This window comes from Protopterus annectens, chromosome 14.part0, assembly GCF_019279795.1.
Source record: "Protopterus annectens isolate FY-2018-M chromosome 14.part0, PAN1.0, whole genome shotgun sequence".
NCBI classification, from domain to species: Eukaryota; Metazoa; Chordata; order Ceratodontiformes; family Protopteridae; genus Protopterus; species Protopterus annectens.
In genome coordinates, this window is record NC_056748.1 from 1,146,518,640 (window position 1) to 1,146,543,511 (window position 24,872).

The following is a 24,872-nucleotide window of genomic DNA, read 5'->3' on the forward strand; positions in this document are numbered from 1 at the left end:
CCACTGACTCACAACTGCTCTAAAATGCTTTAAGTTGTGTCAACATTTGGTGCATACTCAATGGTCTGAAATTAAATGTGAAAAAATGTAGTTTTGTTTTGGTAAACAAAACATTTTCACATACCATATAAGTGTAACACCACTCCAATCAGACACTTTTGTAAAGGATTCCCTGTATACCATATAAGTGTAACACCACTCCAATCAGACACTTTTGTAAAGGATTCTCTGTACTCTTTTTGATCATTTTTTTGTTTGATCGTGTCTCCACAAAAGTTTGGAAAGCCGCCTGTCAAGCTCATCTAATTTCCAAAGGCACCTGCTCTAATTCCAAAGTAGTCAGATCGCCTTGTTTGTACCTGAAAGTGATTATCGTAATACACTTTTGGGGATGTATTTGTCCAAAAGTATCACTCAACTTGAGAATTTCAGAAAGTCATAACTAAAAAGATCACTGGACTCAAAAATCTCAGTTATCAGCACAGATGGACAACCCTCTCTCCGTACCCATTCTCTTACAGGCCCTTCTGTGAAGACCTGTATCTAGCCTAAGCCTTTCAAGCCATGAAAGATTCACACCTCTTTCAGCACCTTTACCTTTGCAGGACAAATGGCAGCTCAAATACTTGATTAAAGGAACTTAGAGAATGAGTGACCTGTACATCGGCAGATGTATCCCTGGTCCCTGTCCTAAAACGTAGGGCTGCTAGATTATAACAATGTTTAGAGATTAATGTTTCATTTCACAACTGCTCCTAATTTTAAGTATATATTTTTTTGACTTGGTCTGGGATGGGATTTATATTGATTTACATATTGTTTTTAGCATGGTTATAATCAAATAGGACACTAGAGGGTATCAACGTATCTTGAATAACGAGTTCCTTCTGTTCTCCTGCAGTGGGTATTGTAAGATGATGTTTCACTTTTATGTATATATATATTGATATGTATTTTTTAACAATTTATTTGTTGGATAGAACCTTGTCTGTATCATATGTGAATGAGAATGTTGGAATTTTAAAGTTGTTTTGATTAGGCAGGAATCCTTGAGATATTGAGAGACTATGACTGGGTAATGATTTGATGATTTATTTTTACACACACACACACACACACACACATATATATATATATATATATACACATATATATATATATATATATATATATATATACACACACACATAATATCATATACATACATATATATATATATATATATATATATATATATATATATATATATATTTATATATATGTTAACTGGCTTGATGTATGCCTAGGGAAGTTCTATTTTTTTGAACAAAAACATGATGAGACAGTAAGCATTCATTGTATGTCCTTGGTCTTTCTTTATATAATTAAAAAAAAATGTGTTTGTGTGTGTGTGTGTGTGTGTGTGTGTGTGTGTGTGTGTGTGTGTGTGTGTGTGTGCATGCGTATATGTGAAGAATGTGAACAATCGCGCTGTGGTAGCAAGTTAAGGGGATGTCATACCTATTGAATTCTTAGCTAAAGATAGTTTGATAAAGTCTAAAATAAAGGGGAACAAAGCCCCAAAAATAAAAACAGATATTGCTCTAATAAAATTATAAAGTTTCTTAAATAACAGTATTTGTGTTGGCATGCATTTTCAGAACCACAATTTTGTTGCGTTCGATTCTCAGCTAGAGCGTCTTCTGAGTGGCAGCATGCATGAATGGGCATGCCTTCGTTGAAGGTTGTGCATCAGGGCTGGTAACTCGGCATGTAAAAATCCACTACCAAACATTAGCGGACCGGAGTTCCGCTGTATCGACCCCTAACCGGGATAAGCCGAAAGACACAACAACAACAACAACTGTATTTGTGTGTGTGAGACTGAGAGCGTGAGATCTAATGACCAGTGGTATTAACAGTTAAGAAGTTTGCATACCTCTTGACCACTTAGCTCAAGAAATTTGGATAAGCCTAAAATAAAGGGGGCACAAATGTTGAAAAATAGCAACTGATTTTAAACATTGCTATTATAAATTTCAAAGTTGTTTGAATAACAGAATTTGTTCAGAATGCATTTTTCTGAAAGAAATAAAGTATAAAACTCAAATTTATATCATTCCTTAATGACTTCAACTCCCACTGAGTGGCAACAAACTATACATTTTAAGAGTAAGGGACCCAAAAATTAAGTAAATATCTGGATATTTTTTTGAAAAGTTTCTATTTTGGATACAAAATATTTCCTCCACCACCATTTCTGTATATTACAGCAACTCTGACACATTAAGTGGAGGAACTATTTTACATGAAACATATAAAAAAATAATACAGTAATTAATAAAAATAAATAAGTAAATATAATAATTGTAGATACAGAGCATTGTCTAAGTGCAATAATTAGAAGTTATGTACATACCATAACGTTCCATGTTAGTTGTCTTCTCTCGCCTTCTTTCTTGCTGGTTCGGAGCCGATCCTCGGCTCCGACTCGGCACTTGCCAAGCTCGAGAACTCATTTTACCAGCTCGAGGCAACCCTATATCCCATGATGCAAGGCGTGACTACCTCAGATCTCGTTTGGTAGCTAGAAGAAAACCCTGCCAAAAACACTTCTTCCCCAGGAAGAAGAAAACTAACTGTAGGAGAAACTAGGCCAATAGCCACTAGCAATAAAGACTCTTCCTACTGGGAACTCTTGGAAAGAGTAACCACACCCTCAACAAAAAGAAGGTACAACCTCAAGATCAGTCCAGGCCAGGGGGAAGGAGGGAGGGATGCAAGAAAGAAGGCGAGGGAAGACAACTAACATGGAACGTTATGGTATGTACATAACTTCTAAATGTTAAGTTGTCAAACTCGCCTTCATTCTTGCTGGATGGGACCGCGTCCCTAGCACCTCTATCCTGGGTGGCTCAATGGAACAGACTCTTGAGAACTGTGGAACCAAACCTAGCCCTGTCCCTAGAGGCCAAATCCAATTTATAGAGAGAGACAAAGGTGTGAGGAGTGGCCCAAGTGGCTGCTGCACAAATGGTGTCAATAGGTAGCCTATCCTGAAAAGCTGTGGATGTGGACAGGCTCCTGGTAGAATGTGCTTTTGGTTTTGAGGATAGTTGCTTGCCTCTAAGATGATAAACATAAGAAATGATAGAAGACAGCCGCCTGGATAAGGTCACTTTAGAGACTGGAAGACCCTTTCTGTTCTCTGCATAGGAAAGGAATAGTTGATCAGATTTTCTGAATTGTTTGGTTCTGTCCAAATAATATCTGAGCTGACAATGGACATCCAAGCAATGAAGTTTTTGTTCAGCTTTGTTTGAATAATTGGGGAAAAAAACTGGCAAATCAATAGATTGGTTAAGATTCGTCTGGGAAGCAACTTTGGGCAAAAAAGATGGATTAGTTCTTAAAGACACCCTATCTTTGTGAAAAACCAAGTAAGGGGAACGGACACAGAGGGCCTGAAGTTCAGAAACCCTTCTAGCTGAAGTAACAGCAACCAAGAAAATTGTTTTCCAGGAAAGAAACTTTAAGGAGCATGTAGCAGCCGGTTCGAAGGGGGGAGAATCAAGGATGCCAGCATTAAATTCAAATCCCATTGCGGAGGAGGATCTTTGATTGGAGGCTTCAGAAGAAAAATACCTTTCAGAAAGGCTTTGCAAAGCTTGTGGGACATAATGCTTTGATCCACTAACCCAACATGAAAATTAGAGATTGCTGCCAATTGGACTTTAACTGTAGAAGAAGAAGATCCCGATTGAAAAATCTCTGCTAAGAAGTCCAAAACTGAATGCAGTGGAGCAGTAAAGGGATCTATGTGTTTAGACTTTGCCCAGAAAGAAAAACGTTTCCACTTACTAGCATAAATCTTTCTGGTGGAGGACTTTAAAGAAGCTACTATGATGTTCCTAACGGGGTTAGAGATCATAGGAAGCCTGGCTAAGGAAGGAAGTGGAGCAACCAAGCAGTGAGGTTGAGAGAATGAATGGCCCAGTGCGGATGACCCGACTGGTGGGTCAGAAGATCTGGGACTGGGTCCAGATGCCAAGGCTGGGCCAGGAGATGATGATGCAGGGACGGAAACCAAATTTGTCGAGGCCAGTAAGGGGCAATGAGGATCAACTTGGCTCTCAATATGGTAGCTTTCTGAATAACTTGTGGTATCAGTGGAAATGGAGGAAAAGCATACAGAAGTCCCCGGAGCCAATCCTGGGTTAGAGAGTCTCTCGGGGAATGGCCTGGTAGAGGAAAGAGGGTGAAGAAGTCCGGGCATTTGCTGTTTTGGGGTGTAGCAAAAAGGTCGCAGGAAGGGAAGCCCCACTTCTGAAAAATCTCGTCCACTAACGATTGTTTGAGAGACCACTCGTGTGGCATGAGAATAGCTCTGCTCAGTCTGTCCGCTAAGAGGTTGGATCTCCCGGGGATATGCGTTGCTATCAGAAACCGATGAGAGGAGATCGCCCATTGCCAAAGTCTGAGAGCTTCTCGACACAGTGGGTAGGACCTGGTCCCGCCCTGCTTGTTGATATACCAGACTACAGACATGTTGTCCGTCTGAACTGCAATAGTCCCTAAGGGAAGAAAGTCGTTGAGGGCTTGCAATGTTAAAAGCACTGCTCTCATCTCTAGGACATTTATGTGCAGATGGTATTCTATGGGTTGCCAAGTCCCATGGACCATCCTGCCCTGATAATGCCCCCCCCACCCGATCAGAGAGGCATCTGTAGTGACTGTGGCAACCGGAACTGGGGGAAGAAACAGTCGGCCCTGATGGAGCAGGGGAGAAGACAGCCACCAGGTTAGATGACTCTTGCACGACTGCGTGACAAAAATCTCGTGACTCATGGGGAGTTGCTGGAATGACCATTGAGCGAACAACATCCACTGCAGAAGACGCATGTGGAAGCGGGCTAATGGCAGAAGAACAATGGCCACAGCCATAAGACCCAGAACCTTCAGGACAAATTTGGCTCTGATCTTCTTCCTGAGTAATATGATCAGAACATACTTCTGAATGTCCAGAATTCTTCGTTCTGTGAGTCTGGCTGACATGCTGACAGTGTTTAATTCTGCGTCTATAAAGGTAATAGATTGGCAAGGCGACAGAGAAGATTTTTCGAAATTTATTGAAATCCCCAGTTGCTTGCAGGTTTGCAGAGTGTGGTCTCTGGCCTTGAGAAGCTGATGCCTGGTGGTGGCGGAGAGGAGCCAGTCGTCTAGATACGGAAACACCTGGAATCCTTGACGTCTCAGATGAGCCGTAACCACTGCCATGCATTTGGTAAACACTCTGGGGGCTGTAGTGAGGCCAAAGGGCAGGGCTCTGAATTGAAAATGACTGGACCCCAGCCGAAAGCGGAGAAACCTTCTGGAGCGCCTGTGAATCTTTATATGATAGTACGCATCCTGAAGGTCTATTGAGCACATCCAGTTGTCCTTGCCCAAAAAGGGTAGAATGGACTGAAGCGTGACCATCCGGAACCTTGCCTTCTTGACAAACTTGTTTAGTTTGCTGAGGTCTAAAATTGGTCTCCAATCTCCCGTCCTTTTGGGGACCAAAAAGAATCTTGAGTAGGTGTTGGATCCTACTTGGTCTGCTGGCACTATTTGGATGGCTCTTTTTGCTAGGAGTTTTGATACCTCCTGTTTTGCCAATTCCCTTAGACCGAGTGAGACGTCTGGAAGGGAATGATGAGGAATGGGATACCTCTCGAAAGGGATATTGTAGCCCTCGGATATGATCAACTGTACCCATTTGTCTTGAGAGAGGGAACGCCCGGCTATTGGGTACAGCGACAATCTTCCCCCGACTGCCTCCAAGGGTGGGCAGTCGGGCAACACCTCAGGGATGCTGGAAGGGTTTATCAGGGAGAGTCTCCCTGCTACCCTGATTCTGCGGACCCCCTCTGCCCCTAGGGCGGCACCTATTATTATTACCCCCTCTGTCTCTGGGGGTAAACTCACCACGTGTGTCTGGCGTGACTCCTTGAGATTTACGGAACCACATTTTCCCTCCCTTCTGACCCTTTGGATAAGGTCTTGAAGGGGTGGAGAAATGGACTTCTACGGCAGAAAGGGTCTTGCCGTCTTGCTCACACCTGGTCAATGTATCCTTCACCTGAGGCCCGAACAAAGCCAAACCGTCAAAGGGGGTATTGGTGAAGGACGCCTTAAAAGGGTCTGCAAAATTACAAAGCTGCATCCAGGCCTGACGCCTAAGTGCCACTCCTGTGCCTGCGGCCCTACTCGCCCCATCGGCTGCATAAGAAATGAGCCGCATGGAGGAGTTAGTCAAAGAATTAAGGATTCCTAGCTGTGAGGCAATCTTTTCCTGAGCCCCAGTCGCCGAAGGATCCTGAACCACTTCACCTAGTTCCTTGAGAATGTCTCTTTGAAGTCTGGTAAAGTGACAAAGGTAGTTCAGCGAACGCATAGCAAAGGTCGCTGAAGAAAACATCCGCTTGCCGTACCTATCCATGGTCCTAGAATCCTTATTAGGAGGATGGACAGGCACAGAAGGATCAGCAAGTTCCTTCTTGGTGGCCGCCACCACCACCATAGCCTCAACAGGGACGCCCTTAGAAAGAAACTGTTTGTCTGCAGGGGCTGTAATGAATTTGTAGGGCCTCCTAGGAACTGGTTCCACAGAATCCGGGGCTGCCCACGCCTTACGAGCCACTACTTGAATGAGTGGGTCGAAAGGCGGAGACACCCAGGAGGTGGAGGGTCGAGATCCGAAAGCCTCCAGGTATACAGACTCATCCTCGGAGGGGTTAATGGAAGGCCAGTTCCCCCTCTGCTTAAGGAGTTCCAGGATGTCTGAAAAGGAGACATCCTCAGAGGGGGACCGTGGGGAACCCTCCGACTCATCTAAGTCGGTATCTGATGTAGTAGACTCAGGGGAGTCTGTGTGCTTCCTCTTACACGTCCTCTTACGCGGGGGTTCTGCTGCAGGATCAGGAGAAACCTTGGAAGAGGAAGTTCTTCCCAATGGGGAAACCTGGGGCGATGGATCTCTGGGTCCGGGAGCAAGAGACTGGCAAGAGACATCAACAGGCACCGAAGATGGAGGAGCTAAAGGAATAGACCAATGATCTAGCTCGGAGGCTAGGACACTCCTCATCACCTCAAAGGCTCCTCTCCCAGGGAGGCCAGAAGACTCCCACCCCGAAGAAACAGGAATTCCCGGCCCCACCGAAAGAGAAGGCTCCGAAGCCGATGTCGGTGCCGAGCTCACCAATGCCGAAGCTCCAAGAGGGAGAGCAGGGTCGGACAAGGGTCCGATGCCACTCGCCCCCTCGGAGCCGACAAGGGAGACTCGACAACCGGATCCCTCCAACGAAGGTCTCATGGAGGAGATCGGAGCCGAAGACGTCGGAGCCGAAAGGGGAAGTATCGGCTCCGGCGCACCCACGGTCACCGTTCCGAGAAGCTCCGGCTCCGAACTCTGAAGGAGAGTCGAAGGAGGAAGTTCGGGGGGAAGAGAAATAGCAGACGTCTGTTGAGACGGGCTATGGAGCATTTGGGCTAGTGCCTGTGACTTCAACAGTCTGCTTACCACCCTCTCTAAATCATGGTCTGATAGCCTGGAAGATCTTGAAGATCGGCTCCGATGGCTCCGCTCTGACAAAAGAGGAGATCCCGGTGCCGAACGAATCGACTCCAGGGAAGGAGACTGAGATCTCTTCCTGGATGGAGCCATCGGAGCCGATGACCCCTCGGCTCCAGATGGAGCCGAAGACTTGTCGACTCCAATACTGGATAAAGACACGTCGGCTCCGGCCGGAGCGGACAAAGTAATGGGTATTTGTGTGTCGGAGCCGGACGGAGCCGACACAACAATCTCCAAAGTAGAAAGATCGGCTCCAGCCAGAGCCGATCTAGACTCCGAAGGAGTCGGAGCCACAGCCAAAGGCTTAGAAACTACAGCCTGGGCTCTAGATGGCTTAGAGGGTTTAACCGACCCAGCCTTGGTCGGAGAACCCTCTGGCTTTAACAAGCCACGAAGAATTAATTTATTTCTTCGTTCCTGCAGGACTCTCTGGCTAAAGGAGTGACAAATGGCACAGGAGTCCTGCAGGTGTAAAGGCCCCAGGCAATACACACAAGAAGTGTGACCGTCTGTCAGAGACATTTTCTGACAGCACGAGTCACACTTCTTGAAGCCTGAGACCTTTACCTCTTTAGACATAATAATGTCCAAAAACAGACAGACACACAACAGTCACACAGTTAATCCCCAAAAAACACACACACACAACCTGACAGGAAATAACTGAGGGGGAGGCTTAAGGCCTGAAGGAAATAAATCCTAACGTAAAGGAAGGGAATATAAGGTAGGAGATAAGTATAAGTATAAATAATATACCCAATAAAGGACAAATAGGAAATAAGGGGAAAAACTCTGACTAATCTTGAAGAAATTGAAACTTTATCTGAGCTCGTAAAAAGGAGACCTCTTCGCGAAGCGGCAAACGAGATCTGAGGTAGTCACCACTTGCATCATGGGATATAGGGTTGCCTCGAGCTGGAAAAATGAGTTCTCGAGCTTAGCAAGTGCCGAGTCGGAGCCGAGGATCGGCTCCGAACCAGCAAGAATGAAGGTGAGTTTGACAACTTAACATTGCCCTCCACGGTGTGTGTTACTGCATAAATAATGACTTTTATGGGTGTGAGGCTCTCCGCCTGTGGCATCGGGCCTCATAACACTCCTGGGCGGGCATTATTTTCTGAGTAGCACAAACCCTGTTGAACATCATTGCTTGCTTAACATTCTCCAAAAATAAATAAGACATGTTGGCATTATAGATTTATATCCCAATGTGTACCTTTGGAACAAACTACATGACAAGCAGACTAGTACCTTTGCCACCTTCGATGTAAGCATATGTAATTGGATGGACAACAACAAATTCTCCCGTCTATTTTGTCTTGCCATCCTTGATGGTGGAGGTAAAGTCTGAATATTTTTTAATTAGACTTATAATGATCTACAGTCTGACTGCCAAATACTTAATTATGAACCCCAGTTGACTGCAGTTTTGTAGTTCTTCTCCTGGCAATGCATGGTAACGGTTCTTTCCAACAGCTGTCCAAGAAATACTTCCCTTCTCTCACCATGCGCAAGTGAAGTGCTTTTTGATAAGTATGCTAAATGCCTAAAGTTTCCCCCCCCCTCCAATGACACTACCAAACATGTGCGATCTGACATATAGCATATATTTTAAATGTAAAATGCAAAGGCATAAAGCATACAGCTCCTTTTCCGAATAAGTAATATTTTTATTATTTTTTTATTATTGCAAATTATGTCCTTCCTTATATGTGGGTAAGATGAACTGTTCTTTGAAGGAACGTGTTCGTACACACAATGAAAGGAATGCTCTATTTAAGCATGGTATTTCAGCAGGCTCTGAACGCTCATTTGTTTTTAAGTGTTACAATTAACTAGTGTGAGTATGTGATTGGGGGATTTAACTAATTTGACCGAAGAAAGTGAACTGAAATGGATATTAATGCTTCAAGCGAACAAAGGTTATGACCTCAGTGAAACAGTACCCTTGAAACTGCACCTCCTGTGATGAGTAAAATAATTAAGTGAGAGTGTGGAGGAAGGGATATGCAGCAGAGTATGGAGGTAGGGGTATGTAGCAATCTCCTACACAGTTTCAGGAGATCAGAGCAGTCTTAAATTAGTTTGGCAACATAATTACTGGTACGCCAAGGTATATTTAACTTTTGAAGCAGCATGCAGATACAGGGTTTCACAGTGGGCCATCAAACAGGCCCTTTGCAGTGTGCCTGAGGGAGTTAAGCAGACCCCCAGGGAAAAGCTAGAGGAGATATTGGTTCTGGGATTAAATCTGGATTTCAGTCAATTACTTCTGTTTTAACATTACTTGTGGCAAAATATAAACTAATACATAAATATATAGCTTTATTTTTTTCAGCATGCAGTAATACTACGTATCTCTGACAACTAACTTGCAATAATATTAAGTCCAGGTAGCCAGCATGGAGGGAAAGTTGGAGTGATACATGCAGAGGGGTCAGCTGAGGGTTCCCAACTAAAATGGCCCAGACTGGGCCCTGCAATTGCTAAGGGTGGCCCTGTGTGGATGGTGCAGTTTCTGCATAGAGAAAAGACACTTTAGTTCTGTAACATGTGTTTATGTAGCCAGATGTAAATTATGTCCTTCCTTCTATGTAGAGTAAACAAAAAGTTCATTGAAGGAATGTGTTCATGAACCTATTTATGATATCCATACCGGCAATGAAAGGAGTGCGCTAGCTAAGCATGGTATTTCAGCAGAATCTGAACACTCATTTTTTTTTTTAGTGTTACAATTAACTAGTATGAGATTGGGGGATTTAACTAATTTGACTGAAAAAAATGAATTGGAATGGATATTAATGATTCAAGGGGACAAAGGTTATGGTCTCAATGAAACAGAACTCTTGAAACTGCACCTCCAGTCACTTCCCCTTTTTAAATTGAATGAATGGATCTATAGTACTCATGTGCCAGTAACGGACTGCTCTGAATGGACACTGTGTTTTACATTGTCTTACTTCATTTAAGTCATGTGATATAGGGTCTATTAGTAGATAAACTAAACTTTATCTAATCGAACTCTGAGATCATCGAAAATCCCCAGAACTCAAAATCGCAATTTTGGGGGGCTGTGACCCACCACTAAATATATATTCCAACTCAAAGATCGCACTACAGTGAGGAAAGGGCAGATATTCCCATCTTCACTGTACCACAATCTCAGAAAACATGTCAAGATCCTGGATTGCGATGATGTCAGCGTTCGATTAGATAAACTTTTGTTTAACTAATATAGCCCCATGATATATACGATTGATTTGGATGGCTACTTTGTAATGTATTTTCTTTTTCTGCATAAAATGCCTTGATTTTAAGTTATTTATTGATCTGAAGGAGCATCCATGTTTAGAGCAAAAGTGCTCATCTTTTAATAAAACCTTTGTTTTATACTACACCTGTGTCTTCTCCCTTGTCTTGAGTGTGTTTTGGATTGCTTATTTGTTTGTTGACGTGAGGATGTTTACTATCCATACCCTGGTGATTTTCATTGTTCACTTCACACAGTAGTTATATGTTCTTTACAGACATGCAAATCTCTCTGACTTGCTGAATTCAACTGCTTATGCCTACAAAACTACAACAAGTAACAATCAAAAACTGCTACCTGCCTAACTCCATCCTCAATGATCTAATTGTACACAATGTTGATGTGTAATGTTTATAAATAACTTGTACATTGTGTTTAATATTTATTTCCATGCATTGAGACTATATATGCACTGTATATTGTGCTTTTTTTTTTTTGTATATATTATTAATGTTATATGGAGCTTTTCTCCCTGGGCCTCTACTGAAAATGGACTCACCTATGCCCAGTAGACTTTCTCAGTTAACAAATGCAATAAATAAGCCAATGATGAGGTCTTTCCTCATGGTGTCTAATGTATCTATGAGCTACAAAATACCGTATCCCAGAAGCAGGGCCTTTTTATCGAGGTGCTTAATGAGATGCTGTAGCACCTTAACGAATCCTCAGGTCAGACATCTGGTGCTTCACAGCAGCATATTAAGCTCCTGTGGAGGTTGGACTAAAAGTAAATTAGGTGTCTTCAGTATTTTATGCTTATTATGCAACGCTTTTGCTGTTCAGCAAAGTGTACGGCCAATTAATAGTACCAAAGTCAAAATGAGCTACCATGTTAAGATGGTAATAAAAGTGCAGTGAAACTTTTTGTATTCTTTTCTTTGGCGAAAAGGAGTGGGATACAGAGGCGTTACCCCTTCAAATGTTCTCTCAAATTATTGTGTAAATACAAGTGGCTTTTATAACAGGTAGTTCTGATGTCATTCATGTCAGCTGATTTTTACACTTATTCGTCACAGTCAAAGCTTGATAAAATGTGACTATTTTGCTTACATTTTGCATCTTTTTGTCAGTTCAATTTGAGTTTTTAAACATGGCTGTCTGTGTGGTTATATCCCAAAATTTCACTGAAAGTGGGAAAATTTCACAATAATTAGCTGTCTACATTTTAGGCCACATGTACCTACTTTTCTAAGGCCTTTCTCTAGACTTTCAATGTCTGCGGGTTGATAAGTTTGTGATGTGTATTCTGCCTGTATTTGCCAGAATTATTGTATATACACATCCAAGGCAAAATTCACATTTGTTTGTGAGTCACTAATACTTTTCTCCATAAATATGTGCAAATCTTTTAATATGCCTTGCATTTTATAGCTGTCATGTATTATCATTAAAGGGTCCATTTATCATTTCCTTATCTGCAAAATAACTTGGAATGTTCATATGCTAGTTAGCACAAAGTTGGTTATGTCTTATTGCTGTTATTTCTACTGTTCACTGATATTCAGAGGTGCTTTTTAAAATAAGCATTTTGTTTGCTCACTCCTAAGCCATCACATAGATCTCTATATCTTTCATGGGAAGCCATTTGTTTAACTTGGAATCCTTGAGCGGAGATAACGTTTTCATTTTAACCTTCATGTGCTCTCACACATCACTTGACTGCCATTTTCACCCACAATTCAGCTGACAATTCTATAAAATCTTCGCTTTTCACTGATGTGGTTAGGTCATAAGGCAAGAAACTTTTTTTGTCGATTAAAACCTAAACGGACAGGAATGTTTCATTGTCACTATTTCTATTTCTTACAAAGGATGCTGTTAAAAGCATTTTGTGCCAGCTGTCCAGCTTTCTACTTTTCTATCAAAAATGCTTTCCTCCTAGAATTAAACGCTTCGCTCACCTTATCTTGATTTCTCATTACTGGCTGCTAAAGACTTCATTCTCCATTCTCTGTTTGCAAGGTTACAGCCAAGCTTTCCCCATCTCAAATGGTCAAATTATTTTAGTCTTCTTTTCTGTTTTTTCTCTACAGAAATATTTTTTCAGGTGAAATAATTTTGCCTTCTTTTAAGACTATTATGAAACTTACTGTAATATTTTATTGCATTGTGTCCTGGATATATAGATACAGAAATATGATTTCATAGCAACCATATGTGAAAGGAAGACTTTCTCAGTCTTGCTTAATTAGAGAGGATTGCACACATTTCATTATGTGCTTTATGATACTGGCATGTGGCGTGTATTCGATAAGTCATGTTGTTCTAGTAGCATATTGGAAGAGTAAATATAGTGCATTTGTTTTTGCTTTGAGGGGTATCATTGTTTTCTGCTTTATGGATATTGTACACACTAATTTCAAATGTTATAGTATTATAAACTAATGACTGTGCAAACCATTAATGCATTCAGGTCAATACAAGTTTGCTTCATCCTGTTAAAAGAAATATGTCATTCCCAACATGAGAACTGCACATATGCTAGCTCTGGACCTGCAGGATGTATAAATGGGTGGGAGGTTGTCATAATGGTTAAGATGCTTACCTTAAGACACAAAGTGTAGGGTTTGATTCTTACACAGGGTAATTAGCTAGGCTTAAAAAAATGGTCCACAAAGGCAATTAGCCTAGTAGTAATCTATGAATCTATTTATTTATTTGCAGTTTGTTTGCCAGGATGGTCCATTGGGCCAAGAAGAACCCGTTTTCAATGGAGTCCTGGGGAGAAACGCTCCATAATAATAAAAAAGTTATAATCATGTAATTGTATCACATTAAATATAGAAGTACAAATAAAATCACAGTATTTATAAAATGGAAACGTATGTAACTGGCAGTAAAATCGCAGTAATAAAAATTGTAACATACTACAATTTGCTGTTAATGACACAGTCTCAAACTTACTTTGTCATAACATTAGAGCTTATTATATTGGACCATATACATGTATCAGGAAGATAGTTTTGAAATGCATTAGCACTCCTTATAGTAGTAGCTTCACTAGTCACATGACAGACAAAAGCATTTTATTAGTTTGCTGGAGAACTACTATAATAAAAGTGCTGGTTCTTATCCTCCAGTTAAAACTATTCAAAAAGTATTTTCAAAACATGTATGGAATTATGGAAATAAAGTGTTTGAGCATTTGTACCCTGTAATAATCTTAATGTTTATACATACCACAGTACACAACACACCTACCTATGAATGCACATTTACATACCTATGAACTGGGTTTTCTAAATTTACATAATACTTCACTGTAGGTGGAAATGCGTTCAAACACACCTTCGTACAGTATAGCTCATTCGGCAAAGTACATACTCTTCTGAATTGTCGTACCTTTGCTTGCCTATTTTACTGGTTGCCAGTAAAATCCAGTTCAGGATACTAATGGTAATAATCATTGATTTCTTACTCTGGTCTATACAGCCCAGCCAAACACATTGATTTCTTGTTCTTACATATCAAACCACTGCAAATTCTTTGCAGGGTCAACGTTTCCATAGCAGTGAGTGAGATATTGAAAGAAAGCGTGAAACAGAGAGAGGGCGAGAGAATCAGGAAGAGGAGAGGGAGAGAGACAGAAAGAAAGAGAAGATAAAACTGAAACCACCACTTACTGTCTGTAGCAGATACAACAATCTTCCTCATGAGTTCTGCATCAGTGGGATTTGGGTTCTCTCTGTCTAGTACCACTCCAGTTGTCCGGATCTTTCCTGTTGTAGTAGCGATGGAGTAGAATTTGTTTGCAGGGCTAATACTGTAAACCACAGTCCCATTTAATCCCAGATCTGGATCAAAGGCAAGCACCTAAAGAAAACAAAAGAAAACAAGAACATAAATAAATATACAAAACATTTCAAATAGTTGATTTAGTAGCAACTGTAAGCCATAACAACACATCAGTGTAAACAAAGGATTCTTTCTTCACTGAAAACAGCTAACTTCTGTCTACCAAATTTCTTAGTAAATATGTAATCCACAAATGATATACATAGTCATCAGATAACTGTTATTATTAATCCCTACAAAAACTACAGTGGTGATGCAAAGGGAAGACCACTATATGTCAATGCTAATATCAGGTGACTGGTCACCATGCCGTGTCACAGCTTTGACACCAGAGCTATAAAAGGTTTATTTTATTATTTATCTCTTAATGCTGACATGCACCATTTGCAAAGTCATACATGTGGATACAAACAGATTCAGTATTGCAATGCAAAAGTATTTAATGTCAGAAGGCAGAAAGCTTTTGGCAGAATTATATAATTGTTTTACCAGTGAAAAAAATTATAATTTCATTGTAGAAGTGATACCTGGCATTTCATTTACAAAACAACCATACTTCAAGTTCATTCATATAGGTTTCAATGCTGGCAAAAGAAGTTTAGAGCAGTTCTTGCAGTGAAAATAATTAATGTTGGAGAATGCTGACACACACATAACTGCCAGAGTATATGTATATGCTGAGTCTACTTTGTTTCTTTGAATCTCATTTCATCCCGACCACATCGCTGAAAACTCAAATTACTGAAAACTCATTTCACTGAATCTCATTTCACTGAACTGAAGTTAGTGTACATGGCACTGTGTAGAGTACTGTATGGCAAGTAAAAGGTATATGCCCTTTTCCCCACTGTAGTGTGATCCTGGAGTTATAATATAGTTGGGGGTGTGGGGGCACAGCTTCCCACACTGGGGGGTGTGGGGCATAACCCCCCACTTAGTTTGAGTACATATTGCTTCTGAAGAGGGTTAGTCATTGGTGGTGCAACTATGCATGTCTACTGCTTAAAATGTATTGTTTTGAAGTCTTTGGTAAAATACAATATAAAACAAACAAGGTAGGGGGGGCTATGCCCCACCCAGCCCCCCTAACTATATATACTAACTCCAGGATAGCACTACAGCAGGAACAAGAACATATACCTTTTACTTGTCTTACAACACTCTACACAGTGGCATATATACTAACTGCAGTTCAGTGAAATGACTTTCTGTGAAATGAGTTTTCAGTAATTTGAGTTTTCTGTGATGTGGTTGGGGTGAAATGAAAGTCAGTGAAATGAGATTCAACAAAACAAAGACTACCTGTATATGCTGGGGGGATTTGCAATACTGGGTCTTACATTTGTAGCAAAACTTGCATTTGTAATTTCAGAAGATGGTAACCATTTGAAATACAGGGACCTGCTAGTGTGTGTCCTGAAACACAGAGCCTGAATTGCTGAAAATGGACTTGCATAAATTAAGCCCAAGACAGACATTTCTAAGAATATTCTCTTTTCTCTGAGGTATGGCAATAAAGGAGCTAGTATATATAAGTCTGACGGTGTGGGGAGGCTTGCCCTCCTACAAAAAATAAAATTTAAAGAAGACTTATGTTTGAGATTCTCTCTTCTCCTGCAGTTTAAGCCCCATTCCCCTGTGTGTTTTAGCTTTTCGCATCTGTTTTTTTTTTTTTTTTTTTTAGTTTGAGTTTTGATCTGTGAATGACTGCTGTGTATTCCAGGTCTGCTATACAAATGAAAAAAATATATATTTTCCACCAACAATTACAAAAATAAAATCTGACTATATTTATTTAGTAAAAGGAAAAGTGCTATACTAAAGTTCTGTGACAAAAATACTGAACATTTCAAGAATGTCTTTCTAAATTCCAGCATGATGTCTTACAAGTACATGCTTCTTAGCATTTTTTTTCTTAGATTTCATAAAAGCATTTTCATAGCCACAGCATTAATGAACGCAGAGCAATTTAAGTTCTTTCAAAAGCATTTTATTTATTTTGCATGAATGTAATCTAATTTAGCAAATGTACGTGTATATTAATGTGTGCTCATGCAGTTACTAAATGTTGGTTTAAAAATGTTTGTAATATGTTAGAGCTTTTCTCTCCTGACCTTCAATGAAAAGTATTTTTTTGACAAAAACAGTTGGGCAAACCCTGTAAACAAAAGAAAAATAGAAATAAAAAATAAATAAAATAAAAGCTTTCATAGCAAACATCTCTTAAGCCACTTTGACCCTGACATATCTATTTTAATGGAACTGCAAATATTACTTTGATAATCTAGATAACCTGTTTTACAGGTCTGTGAAAAGTTTTGTGAGAATGGCAGCTTGCACATATTGCTTTGTTATGAATTCATACTGTTCTTGTACATACAGTGTAAATACATGCTTGCTCATGGTCTGTGTGTACTGTCTTGCCATTTGGCCCAGGCTGATGCTGGAAATGGTCCTTGGTCCATTCTTCCTACTTGGTTATCAAATGAAAATAAAAAAAGAAGTTACCATTTGTAAAACAGTACTTGAAGGAAGGATAGTTTTTTCATATTTACCTTTTTTTTTTTTTTTTTTAACATGGTTTTAGAAATAGCCTGATTGGATGTAATGACAAATTTCTACACATTATATACCAAAGGGTCACCGTCAACAGGTTACAATTAGCACAAGTTAGGATTTGTTAACAATGTGATGAGTACTTGCCAAATGGGCATCATACAATGAGTCCGTACATATTACTGGAATGCAGAACTTGTTGACTTTGGAAATAACGTATTTGTTTGGATACATTACAATGGATTACATTAAAAGAAGAGTTGTAAGGGAAGTCATAACCCACAGTAAAATGAACAAAACAGGTAGCACTATAATATAAAAAGAGAGAGCGAGAGAGACCGCATACAATGGAGGGAGGGCAAAATTAATTTTGAGAAAGGGAATAATGTCATGGAATCCAGGATGGGTGCAAGAAGGGATAAGAGCAAAGAAAATGAAAGGAACCCAGACAGAAAGGAACCCAGACATAAAAGAAGGGAGAAGAACAGGATGAACATGGAGAAAATAACATGTAATAAAATCTAAATAGACTAACTTGCAAACAGTGATAATGATGCACCAGAGAAACAATGGACGGAATTACTCTTCTTTGGGGAGAAGGGGTTGGTGCTTATTAATCTGAAGATAGTATCCTACCTACAATGGCGCATACTCCACATTCAGTCCTACTGTCTAATTTGCTCTTTCTCCTTCTCTACGTCCTTTATGCCATTTTTGTAAATATGTACACATATCTTGCTTTTGAATATTATGTTTTTGTTTAACATATTCTATATGTTTACCTCTTTGTGAATGCATTCATGTATAACATAAGTTAACCATAATATCAATACATGTACTATAATCATAACATTAATGTATAGTTTCTGTTACTAACCCATGCTGAGCCAGCAATTGGTTATTGATGACCAGTGCACTGTCCCAGTAAACAATACAAATAAATGAGATGCAGGAGTCTCAGTACCTGTCTTACTTGCACAGGAGTACAGATCATTCATTTCCAGAGATGCACAAAAGGAAGGACATAATCTGGTGGAATGTTTAACTAACCAGCATTCATACTTCCTTACAGGCTCTCTTCTCATTTCCCTCATTTTATGATGCAGAACGATACACCCTATGGAGAAGCAAAAGACAGGGTAGAAATTACACATGAATTGTTGATCGCTCTACCCATTTATGGTCACATTAATGAATGTGGCTCACAGCCACATTTCGGGTGTTCATCTGGGTAGTGATAAAACCAAAGCGTGAATACTAATTAATGTTTATTAGAGGGAATAAAGATGCAGGAAATGTTTATACTAGTTGTCCTGAGTATTACAAGAGTTGCTCCAAATGCTGGATTTTTTTTTAAATGTTATTCTTTGTTGACTAGGTTATCCCCATTAGGCTGTTAGTGCCTTTTCAGGAGAAACCCAAAGTGGTATTTTTATAGTACTAGGAGAAATTTGGTGAGGGCATTAGGGAACTTACCCTATTCAGTGTTGTTGTGGATGGGACACATTTTGCATGAGCACTTCTATTCCAAATGCAGAGGTGGCCTGGAGAAACAGGAAGGCAGATGGAGAGAGGAGGAGATTATGGAGTGGTGAGAGAAATGGAAGGGAAAGCCAATACTGATACCAGAGAATGTGTACACAATTCTGAGGAGATGTTTCAAAGAAATCTGTTTGATGGAGATGAGTCAGCCAATGATGGATGTATAATTACAATTCTCCAGTCGTGAGGGCTGCCGAATGATTTTCTTAAAGAAATGACGATAAAGAGTGAGACAGAAAATGAGAGAGACATTTCCTATGGGAACTTTATAGAGAAAATACAAGAGGAGGATGCAGAGACAATCCTGAAGAATATTGTTAAGATGGAAAAGAAAAAATGCAGAGAAAGTAAAAGGCGGCAAAAGAGAAGTAGCAGCAAAAAAGGTTGAAGAAAAGGAAAAACAGAAGTACGTGGTAAAGATTCAAAGTAAATAAGACAAAACAAAGGACAGGTATGAAGTGTGGGGCAATTTAATAACTCCTTTGGGTGTAAATGCACAGGAAGTATTCTTAATTAGCAAGGGCATTTTGTGACATTATATCTGAGACTGCTTTTTCAATGGAACATTTTTCTCAAACATATGAAAAAAAAATATTGTAAGAATGGAATCATTATGTGAAAAAAGCATTTAACAGGGAATCAAAAAAGAAAATTCATGGAGAATTCTGAACAGAGGTGGGAATAGATACTTTGAAAGGACATTTAGAAACTTTATGTAAAGAAGTACTGGACATTACAAAAGTTTATGATAGAAGGCATTTATGGACTTGCAGATGGGACTGTAACATTGTGTTAAAAATATAAATATAAAAAATACATATACCAAGTCTAATAAATGTGTGTGTGGGGGCATATGAGTGTCTTAAAATACCGGGGACAACCCAACACAGTTTTTTTTTTTTTTGGAAAAGGGCATTTGATAAGTAACTTTTATAAAAGAAAAACAATTGTGGGGAAATGGGACATGATGCAAAAAAAGTCAACTGAAATGTTATAAATGTAACAAAATCAGACATTTCTGGACAGATTGCAAAAATAAAAATAAGAGGAAGAGGAAGAAAGAAGAAAACGAACAAAGAAGAAATTTTAGAATAATTACAAATAGAAGAAAGATTAGATGAGAAAAATAAGATAGGACAGAGAAGAATACATAAATTAGGAGATAGTAAAAGAAAAAAGAATAGATACAGCTAATAGGTAAGGGTTGGTATAATGGTTAAGGTATTTAACTCACAGACACAAAGTAAACTGTGTGGTTCTCACCTTTTGGCGGGAAATTGGATAGGCTTAGAAAGGTCCATTAAGGCAGTTAGCCTACTAATTAACTATGAACGCATGAAACCGTGAATCGAAGGGAAAGGAAAATTAAAAATTTAGAATGCTTTCTGTAATGTGCATAATATTAAGACTAATGTAAGAAGAAAAGGGATTTTGGAGGGGGGTGTAGTACATGTAATGTAGATATAATTATATTAGAAGACATATTTTTTTAACAAATGAAAAAATGTTACAAACAGAGAAACTATGGTGAGGAAAGATAATTTGGACTGTGGGAAATTAGGGATGTTCTGGAATAGGTGTATTATTTAGAAATACAGTAAATATGAGATGTAACTTTAATAAAAAATGGGAAGGATTAACCACTGTAGATGTAAAATGGAAAGAATAAATATAAAGAATTATAACAGTATATGCTTATTGTACAGAAAACGATAAATACAAATATTATAACAGCAGGTGACTTTAATTGTGACTTAAGAGGCAAGCATAAAAAGAAAGGAAATGATATAAGAAAACCTTTAGAAGTTGCAAGATGTGGTAAGTTAAAACTTTGGGACAAAATTTCATGGACTTACAAAATAAGAATGTACAAAATGGATTATTTTATAGTAGAAGTTTTAGTTATAGGGAAAGGGGGTAGTTGAAACAGGATTCATCTGATCATTTTACAATATGGCTAGAGATAAAGGAAAACAAGGAATATATAAAAATATGCAAAGGAATAAAAAGATAAATGAGAAAGTATGGAATGAAAAAGAAAGATTGCTAATACAGTTATGGAAAGATCATATTACTGTGAGTACATTTTATAAAAATTGGTCTGAATGGTGGATGATAAAAAAAAATTGATATGAGGAAAAGTAATGAAAGAAAGATATAATGATGCACTGGAAGACAAAGCATAATGATGGTGAGTACTTTGTCAAATAAAGAATTATAGGAGTGAAATAAAAAAATACAAGAATTGTTATATAAGCAAAGATATTTTTTACAAGGAAAAAGAGAACTATCAAGTAACTTAAGCAGATTAGTAAAGGAAGAGTGTAGTACAATGAGAGAAATAAAACATGTAAAAGGAGAAAAATAAAGACCCCCGGAAAATATTATGAATAGTGTATTACAATATGTACAAGAGATGACTAAAAAAGTAGGGAAAAACATGGGAAGTAAAAAAAACAGAAAAAAAACAACACAGAGCTGAAAAAGGAGATTTCTTTATGAGATAGAGGAAGTAATAGAACAGGTAAATATATATTCAGCTGAAGGAACAGATGGAATACTTTATGAAATGTATAAAAATTGAAGGCATTGGCAAATGTTTTACACAATTTAAATGAATGGTTAAATGAAGGTCTATGTATAAAAAAATTATGTAGTGGAATGCTTAAATTCATATAAAAGAAGGAAGGTAGAAGATGATTAAATAAACTGAGACCAACAATATTGAATAATAATGATTATAACATTTTTATGACTATAATACAAAAGAGATGTGAAACTAAAATGAAAATGTTATGGAAGACAGTATATATAGTATAAAGGGGAAGACTGGTCAAGAATTAATGATAGAGAAATTGTGGATGATATGATAAATAAAAAAGAAGCAGAAATCATGATAGGAGACCTTAATGAGCATAAACGTGGAATTTTATGGGTAATAATGAAAGAATATAATATAAGGCAGAAAGTTAAGAAAGTATGTATGTCAGAGCATAGTAATAATAAAGTAAAATACTTGTAAATGGCTGGTTAAGCCAAGAGGTGCATATGAAGAGTGGTGTAAGACAAGAATGTCCAATCAGTTGTATACTGTTTGCATTAATTATGAAAGTGATAGTATGTGAAATAAATTGCAAAATGAAAGGTAGGGGTATACAACACCTGAAGGGTTAACAATTCCAGTTTTGTTAACATATGCAGATGACATTATAATAATTGCAAAAAACAAAACTTAGGTAAAAGTAACAATTTGCGCAAATGAGTGTCTAGTGATGATAGGGATGGCTTTACATAGAGAAAGTTAGGGTTTAGGTATTTAGTAAAGATGGGGGTATATATTTTACTGTGCATGAAATTTCAGTGTTAGGTATAAAATTTGCGAATAAAGATGTAAGCAGAATTCACTGGGGGAAAACAGAAAAAAAAAATGAAACAAACCTGTCTTTTCTGGAGAACATATAAATTGTCATTCAGAAAAAGGCTTATTTGATAAATTTAGTATTCCTGGGGAAAATAACATACTTAGCAAGTGTATGTATGCTGCCAATAGTATTTGAAAAGGAAGTGTGGCAGATACTTTTTTTTTTGTATGGGGTTCTAGATACAATCCAGCAAAAACATATGTTTTGTATATAAATTAAGAGGATGGAGGTTTAGGGTTAATTAACTCAGTAGTATATGACCCTTCATTAAATTTGTAGAAAGTGTTAAAAGGGAGTAAGTGAAAAATATGAGATTAGTAATACAACTGTATAAATATAAGCACAATAAATGTTTGGGTATGGTAAAAATACTAAAGGAGGAAAAACAGTGTCTAAATGAAGAAATAAAATGTTACCAAGAAAAAATATTTTTGTGGAAATATAAATTGATGATATAGAAAAAGAAAGAAAAGTATGATATGAGAATGTAAAGACAAACATTACAAGGCAAAACTATTGGGAAATCTAATCTAACATGAAAAACAAAAAGCTATAAAAACATGAAGCAGATGGTGGTATCAGAAAGCAGAATGTAAAGTTTTTTTGTGGAAAACAGTAACAGATACATTAGCAGTAAAAAGAAACATTAACACCCTCACATGAGGTGAAAATATCTTGGACTTGGTATTAACCAACATAAGTAACCACTGCAGTATCAATACTGTGTCATAATCCCTGGTAAGATCCAACCACAAAGCAGTCACTTTCGAAGACACCATATCCCCAGACCACTCCCCCTCCCCGCTAGGGTCAAACAAAAAAACTTTTCCACAGCTGATTACAACCTCCTGAGGAAAGGTACAAACAGCTTCACAGCCCCCTCCCCCTCCAAAGAAACTGGCACCTATGTCCAAACTTAGACCAAAGTACTATATGAGCCTTGATATAGCTGCATGGACTCAGGAATACCAGACAGGATGAAATCCTCCTCAAGGAACAGTAAACCTGTCTGGTGGACATCTACAATAAATAAACTATAATAAAAGGACAAACATTGCTGTCCATGACCAAGGAGGAGCAGGTGTCTAATTGGAAGCAACCTCTCTTTAGCATGAACAAGCAAATAAGAGCACTAGTAAAATCCTTCAAAGCAAACTTCGAGTCCAAACTGCTACATCTACTAAATACAATCATGAGGCTTTCTTCACATTTGTCCGCCATCTCAAGGGAACCACCCAGACCTGCTCAGAGCTGGTAGTCAAAGATAACACATACACAAAGCCTATAGATACAGCCAACCAGCTGGCAGACAGGTTCAGTGAAAACTTCACTTCTGTGTCCCCCCAACAGTAAAACAGGACATCCCCATTACCTGCCCCCCCTCCTTATCTCTAGGGAGCAAGTCATTACTGCCCTCTCAAAGGTAAAGATACAGCCTCCATGCGACCCAATAATATCCCAGGCTGCATCCTACATGAACTCAGGCAAGAACTTGCAGCACCATTATGCACCTTATTCAACCAAAGCCCAAGTACTGACTTTGTCCCAGCAGCGTGGAGGACAGCTACCATCATCCCTTTGTACAAAGATGGAACGTCCACTGATCCAGGAAATTATAGACCCATCGGCCTAACTAGCCTGATCTGCAAGGCCATGGAGTGCATTATCAAGGACTGCATTAACAAGGACATTGGCAACCTCCAGAAACTTAATCCTACACAGTTTGGTTTTGGTTTGGAAAGGTCATGTCGGCTACATTTGGTCAACTTCTTTGAGACAGTCACCAAAGCCATGAATGAGGGGAAGACTGTGCACACCGCCTACCTTGACCTGGCCAAAGCCTTTGATACTATTCCCCACTCAGGCATAATAGAAAAACTCCCTCAACCAGGCATCAATCCATATGTTATGAGATGGGTAGCACACTGGCTCACTGATAGAACCCACCTAGTCAAAATAGGGGAAACCACCTCCAGTAGTAGACCCGTAACAAGCAGTGTACCCCAGGGATTAGTCTTGGGGCCTCTGCTGTTTGGGATATACTTCTCGGAGGTGCAGGCCAAATCTAGTGGGCTATGGCTGACCAAGTTTGCAGATGACTGCAAGCTGGGTGCTGTCATCAATTCCCTTAGTGATGTGGACATCCTCCAAGAGGGTCTCACCCAAACAAATGACTGGTGCCTGAAACATGGCTTCAGACTGAATGCCAAAAAATGCATCATCCCTTTCGGGGAGAATGACGTCCCCACAAATGATCACATTGATAATAAGGTCCTAAGCATGCAATCAGTCGTGAGGGATTTGGAAACCCAGGTTGATAGCACTCAGAGGTAATCTCTGCCTGACATACAAGGCCATTTCCAACCCAGAATTGATGGACATGCTCCACCTAAAAAGAAACAAATCCCAGAGAGCCACATGCTCTAGAGATATAAACCTCACCACAACGATAAATAGGACATGCTGGAGGGATAGATTCCTATCCCAGAGACTCCCCCATGCTTTGGAACAGGTTTCCAATATACATCAGGCAGAGCCCCTCACTAACACTCTTCAAGAGAAACCTTGACAGGTGGATGGGAAACAGAAAATTTACCCCGGGGATCACTGCACTGGCTCTGCTAGACAGTGGCGCAGGGAACTAATGGCTCTG

At 39.1% G+C, this 24,872-nt stretch overlaps 1 protein-coding gene across 1 annotated transcript in view; it reads right to left on the reverse strand.

Moving 5' to 3' along the window:
- CDH23 (cadherin related 23) overlaps positions 1-24,872 on the reverse strand; it is a 2,508,764-nt gene that overhangs the window by 2,315,597 nt on the left and 168,295 nt on the right. The window contains exon 2 of the mRNA XM_044056944.1: positions 14,528-14,717. Coding sequence (XP_043912879.1) covers positions 14,528-14,717 — 190 coding nt within the window. The remainder of the gene's footprint in view (positions 1-14,527; positions 14,718-24,872) is intronic.